Genomic DNA, 6,581 nt, shown 5'->3' on the forward strand with positions numbered 1-6,581 from the left:
AATGTCCCTTTTAGGAAAAACCTTAGTGTATTCATAGATGATAAAACTTTATGTAATGTAGGTGCCAATGGTAGAATTTCTCAAGATAGTTATGGAGAGGGTGATTTTTCTGTTTTGGTTTAGGACAATTTAGGGAGGCCTTGAAGTTACTGCATGTAAAGTAGGATACCATCCAATACCTCTACTCCTAACACAACCAATGTGAAAGGAAGATCACCTGCAACCATTCTAGTTCCTTTTTTGGGAAATGAAAAGAAACCCTATTTTGGTAATTGGCCTAGAAATTGCTCTTTTTTTTGAGACAGAGTCTCACTCTGTTGCCCAGGGTCAGCCTACCTCAATGCAACCTCCAGCTCCTGGGCTCAAGCGATCCTCCTGCCTCAGCCTCCCAAGTAGCTGGGACTACAGGTGCCACCACGTCCAGCCACTTTTTCTAATTTAGTAGAGATGGGGTCTCGCTCTTGCTCAGGCTGGTCTCAAACTCCTGAGCTCAAGGGATCCTCCCACTTTGGCCTCCCAGAGTGCTGGGATTACAGGCATGAGCCACCGCGCCACCGTGCCCGGCCAGAAATTGCTCTTAACATCTTTAAGTGGTACATTATAAAATAAATCTCTAAACTAACAGAAACAGAGTAGTCTGATCTTTCTGAACTATATCTGCTCCTAAATAGAACTCATTTCTAGCTGCCTTCAGATTGTTGGGTAAGATAACTACCTGCATTGATGTAGGGATGGTTAAAGGACGAAGGCTACTCTCAAAGTCATCTGTCGTGAAAAAAATTTGTCTTCTGAAATAAAAAACAAATGAGTTAAATTAGGACAGTTTCACACAAGAAAAGAAAAAACATATGGGGGTACTTAAAAAATGTTCCAAACAAAATCCCTTTTTTAACTAGGAACCATTTAGGTATCATTTATTTATTTTGTATGCACAAATCTCTATAGTCTGGGTATTTTACTTTTTTATTTTTTTGGAGCTAGAGTCTTGCTCTGTCGCCCAGGCTGGAGTGCAGTGGCATTGTCACAGCTCACTGCAGCTTCCAACTCCTGGGTTTGGGCGAGCCTCCTGTGTCAGTCTTCCGAGTAGCTGGGATTACAGACACATGTGCCACAACACCTGGCTAATTTTTTCTATTTTTTTGTAGAGATGTGGTCTTGCTCTTGCTCAGGCTGGTCTTATAGTCCTTGCCTCAAGCGATCCTCCTGCCTCAGCCTCCCAGCGTGCTAGGATTACATGTGAGCCACCACACCCAGCCTGGTATTTGACTTCTTGAAGTAACTTCTTGAAGTATGACCACATCAAGTATAAAATTATATATAAAAAGTACATTAAGGCCAGGTGCGGAGGCTCACGCCTGTAATCCTAGCACGCTGGGAGCCGAGGCGGGAAGATTGTTTGAGCTCAGGAGTTTGAGACCAGCCTGAGCAAGAGCAAGATCCTGTCTCTACTAAAAAAATAGAAAGAAATTAGCTGGAAAACTAAAAATATATATAAAAAATTACCTGGGCATGGTGATGCATGCCTGTAGTCCCAGCTATTTGGGAGGCTGAGGCAGTAGAATTGCTTGAGCCCAGGAGTTTGAGGTTACTGTGAGCTAGGCTGATGCCACAGCACTCTAGCTCAGGCAACAGAGTAAGACTTTGTCTCAAAAAAGAAAAAAAAAAGTCCATTAAGTGCCAGGATGAACTTCAGTTGCATAATTTATATGGCTTTAATCCCCACTAAAGTAAGTAGGGGTTTTTTGTTGTTGTTTTGTTTCGTTTTTTAAGAGACAAGTTCTCACTCTGCTGCCCTGGCTGGAGTGCAGTGGCGTCATCATAGCTCACCGCAGCCTTCAACTCCTGGTTTCCTACTTCTCTTTCTCTTTTTCTACCCGATATGTAGAATCAACATTCCCCAGAGCCTCTTGTCGCCGAACACGTGATCCCTGGGTGACTGTGAACATGACCACAGCCATGTCCCACAAACACCAGAACATTAGCCACCATCCTCCATCCTTTCCACCAAATCCCTCCAAATGGTCAACCCAAGAACTAGAGGGCCTCCTTGACCTGCCTGCTTGCTTTCATTTTCCACATGCTGTGTGTCGTGCCCACATGTCCTGCTGAATCTGCCTCCTCCTCCTCTGTGTGGCCCTCCCTTCTGTTCGGGCTGTGTCATGTTTTGCTTTGTTTTGTTGGCCTGGGCTGTTGTAAATCCTCAATGTTAGTCCCCTGCCTCCATCCCTTCCCCGGTCTGGCCCCCTCTGCAATGCTGCTGGATTGGCGTCTTGAATACGAACATAAAACATGCAGCCCCGAATCCTCCACTGCCTTCAGGATGACGGTAAACATCTTGGCATGGTGTATATATCTGGTTTTCTAAGCTGGTACCCTGACCACCTCAGGTGCATGCTGAGCATGGGATTTCCATTCCTTTGAATGTGCTGCTCTAAGTCCATACACTTTTGGCTGCCCCCCACCAACCCCATCAAACTCCTCTCAACCTTCAAAACCCAGAGGACCCCTGTTCATCCTTCAAAACCCAGCAGACTCCTATTCATCCTTCACAACCCAGCAGGCTCCTATTCATCCTTCAAAACCCAGTTTTGGCATCAATTCCCCAGTGGAAGCTTCCTAACTATTTTCTCCTCTGGCGCCCCAAGAGCACTTATATCAAGCATCTGTGATTGGCGGTACCACATCATACTGTGGTTGTTTTACTTACCGGCCAATCTCTTCATCTCTCTTCCTCTGAACCCAGCCCTTGGCTACGGACTCCCTGCAGGTTAGCAGCTAGCAACACAGGGCAGAGCTGTCTTCTTCAATGCTTGCTGAATGAATGAATGAGGACAAACCTAAAGTTTTAATAAACAGGAAGGTCATGGTACATAAAATGGCCACTCACCCAAGGTATACAGCTACGTTTTTCCGGCAAGGATGTTTAATCACGCGTGGTGTCATAGATGGGAAATACAGGACATCCTAGAGAGAGAATCACAAAATCTTAAGAATATCAATAACAGTAAACGGCAGACAAATACAACTTCCTAATATGTGATATTACAAACATAAGCGGCGAAATCTGAATTAGGTAGGTTGGTACAATAGTCATGACAGATGCAGCCACTGGGAGCATGGGAAAGGGGTCCCCGAAACCTCCCTTTACTATTCTTACAACTTACTATGAATCTACATTTATGTCCAAAAGCATTTAAAACAATTCACTGGGTAAATGATTAACATCCTATCTCATTCTTAGACATGTTATATTGCTCATTTCCAGATGATTAGCTATCAGAAAGAGAGGCCAGCGAATGAAAACCCTTAATCGCTTGAAGATTTAATGGCTGATACAACTTCTGAAAGTATGCAGTTTTGTCAACAGGAACACATTTGAACTGACAGAATTTTTTTTCTTTTTGGGGGTGGTTAGGCTTAGGGGTAGGGTGTTAAGGTTAGGGTTAGGGTTTGGGTTTAGGGTTAGGGGGTTAGAGTTAGAGCGAGGGGGAGGGTTAGGTGTAGCTTGTTAGGGTTAGGGTTGGGTTCGTGTTTTCTGGGGTATTTTTACTTCGTGCATTTTAAGCACATATTGGGTAAAATGACATTTCCTGCTGCACTATATTAGGTAAACAAAGACACAGGCTTTGTCCTCTGTTATTCTGCATTTGAAGATCAGAGAGAGGAATAGACAGATCATTGGGTAAAACTTCAGATAATCTGAGTTCTAAACCCACTTGTACCTCTTGGCTTTGTTCAGACTACTTGATCTCTCTTAACTTTAGTGAAATGGAAAAGATTAATCCTTACTTCAAAGAGCAGTGGATTTAAGGATTGGATAAAGTAACTTTTTTTTTTTTTTTAAATTGAGACAGGGTCTCCCTCTGTTGCCCAGGCTGGAGTGTAGTGGTGTCATCATAGCTCACTGCAGCCTCCAACTCCTGGGCTCAAGCGATCCTCCTGCCTCAGCCTCCTGAGTAGCTGGGACTACAGGCACGCACCATGATGTCCAGCTAATTTTTTTGTTTTCTGTAGAGACGGAGTCTCGCTCTTGTTCAGGCCGGGGGCAATGTTCTTAAATGCCTGACAACGCTGGCACCCAAGAACCCTAGGAAATGTTAGTTCTGATCCAGTGATTAGATAGAAGTGACAGATGAATGTCAGGAACGTTAAGTACGGAGCCACATACCCCATCAACTTCCTGCACGACATTAAACACTTTTCCTGTCTTCACTGTGCGAGCACTAAAGGTAAGCGACAAGAGAGACCATCTGTCAACTTTTATTGAATATTAAGCATGACTCCTCCTACCTGGTTGCCTCAGGGTTAACACTAAAGTACCTGTTCTTGATGCTTTTAGGGGTAGGGGAGCCCCTAGAAAACTGAATGAAACTGTGGGCTCTCCTCTTCCAGAAACAGACATGTGTACATGCAAAAACATAAATATCATTCCAGAGAGTTTCCTAAAGGCTCATTCACAGACCTCAGCTGAGTCAGCGTAGGAACTCCTGCTCCTAGGGATTTGGGGTTATTTTTACGGGATTTGCGGTAGCTGGAATGATTACTTTGTTTACAGCACAGGTTCTTAATCTTGAGTGCATTGGAATCACCTAGAAGGGTTGATAAACCATGGTTCGCTGGACCTGACCTCCAAGTCTCTGATTCAGTAGGTCCAGGGAACTGCATTTCTAACCAAGTCTAACAAAGTCCGAGGTAAGCCTGATTGATGCTGTTGGTCTGGGGATTACTCTTCGAGAACCGGTGTGGGGAAAGGGGAGAATTGGATATAACCCATCTTTTTAGACCTTGAGACAACTCCTACTAGTAAATCTTACTGGAAAATCTTACTCCTACCTACTTACTAGCTATGTGTCTTAGACAAGTGTGTCTTTAATTTCCCTGGCTCTGTTTTCACATCTATAAAATAAGGTCAAGGAATCACTCCCCCAGGAACCTTGCTGTAAAGATCAAATGAGGTCATGCACTGTAAGAACACGTTTACTATCCCACTGGCAAACAGGTACCTGCTGAATGTGACAGTTTACTCCAGGCAGGAAAAGTTCTCTGAGGGCAGGATCTAAGCTTCAGCAACTGTGGCACTTTGCACACAGTATCCACTAACCCTGCAGTCCCCAACCCCTGGGCCACAAAGCTTCATCAGTATTTACATCGCTCACCGTTCCCCCGCCCCCCAAGTCCGTGGAAAAACTGTCAACCATGAAACCTGTCCCTGGTGCCAAAAAGGTTGGGGACCGCTGCACTAACCGAACACTTACTGAAATTTTAAAATGTTCTGAATAAGGAGTGAATAAGATAAATAGTCTACGTCCTCATGGAACTAACACCTTAGCAACAGACAAGAAACAATTTGTCAAAAAATAAATAACAGCAGTTAGTGGCAGGAAGAAGTACCAGTGGAAGACGGACGGGGAATGGAAAGGCAACGGATGAGGAGGGAGCCTTAAATAGGGGAATGAATGTGCTATTTGAGTTCCGTTCTGAATGATCAGCAAACCAGTCGAGGAGTGCCAGGCAGAGGAAATAGCAAGCGCCAAGTCTGGACCCCGGAGGGCCTGGCTGACGCGATCTGGGAGTCAGGGGCGCGGTTCTCAGATCCTCAGGGAATACCTGGCAACGCCTAGCGATATTTTCCAGTGATATGTCAACCCTAGGGAGAAAGGTACTATTGGTATCGTAGTGGGTGGAGGCCAGGGACGGTGCTCAACGTGGCACAACGCACAGGACGGCCCCCACCTCGGAAAATTACCGGCCCCAAACGTCAGCAGGCCTGATCTGTAGAAACCCTGGGTCTGATCGTGAGAGGGACCGCAGGCTGTGCCTGGAACTTGGGTTTTATCCTGGGTGTCAGGGAGAAGCAGGCGAGGGCAACGGGGAGATCAGATTCGGTTATAAATAGTCCTCTGGCTGCCGGGTGGAGAATGGACGGGACAGCAAAGCCCAGGGCGGGGGCGTAGGAGGTGGCCTGAAAGGTTAGCAATTGGGCCAAGGTTCTTAAGTAGCAATGAGAGGACTTGGTGATGGGCTGAGAGGTTGGGGTGGGCGGGAGAAAGGCGGCCTCAAGGTGGATTCCTAACAGTCAAGTTCTAAGACTCATGAGTTTGGGGAAGCAGCCCCCACTGGACCCCTGGCAGCACCCGGGCCCCGGGAAGGCACCCCCACCGGCACAGCGGCTGAGCTCTGACCAGCGGACAGAGCCCCATGGTCGCCGCCACCAGCACCAACATCAGCATTTCGCTTAAGCTTCTGTAGTCACCAAAGCACTGCAACCGCTGGGGGCCAGCTGCACAGTCTGCGCATGCGCAAACTAGAGCCTGAGCATGCGCAGAAAGGCGCCACCAAGGCTGGGCATGCGCATGCGGCAGCCCCGCTCACGATTCATGGACTCTGAACATGCGCAGACGGGTACCGGCAAAGCCCAGACCCATGGGCATGCGCACACAACCAGCCTTGTACCGGTTACAGTTTGAGCATGCGCACAGTGTCTCCCGGGAAGCCCAAACGCACCAAACACTACGAGCCTCAGAGCCTCAGTATGCGTGTGTCACCCTCGCGGGCCAGTGAATGCACAATCCTGCCTACAA

At 46.8% G+C, this 6,581-nt stretch overlaps 1 protein-coding gene across 1 annotated transcript in view; it reads right to left on the reverse strand.

Moving 5' to 3' along the window:
- Positions 1-6,264, reverse strand: part of CATSPERD (cation channel sperm associated auxiliary subunit delta) — a 36,428-nt gene extending 30,164 nt beyond the window's left edge. The window contains exons 1-4 of the mRNA XM_045551560.1: positions 6,160-6,264; positions 4,169-4,223; positions 2,888-2,964; positions 716-788 (exon numbers count right to left, since the gene is read on the reverse strand). Of these exons, the coding sequence (XP_045407516.1) occupies positions 716-788; positions 2,888-2,964; positions 4,169-4,223; positions 6,160-6,230 (276 nt within the window). The 5' untranslated portion in view covers positions 6,231-6,264. The remainder of the gene's footprint in view (positions 1-715; positions 789-2,887; positions 2,965-4,168; positions 4,224-6,159) is intronic.
- Between the last annotated feature and the right edge of the window lie 317 nt (positions 6,265-6,581).

This window comes from Lemur catta, chromosome 1 (assembly GCF_020740605.2).
Source record: "Lemur catta isolate mLemCat1 chromosome 1, mLemCat1.pri, whole genome shotgun sequence".
NCBI lineage: Eukaryota > Metazoa > Chordata > Mammalia > Primates > Lemuridae > Lemur > Lemur catta.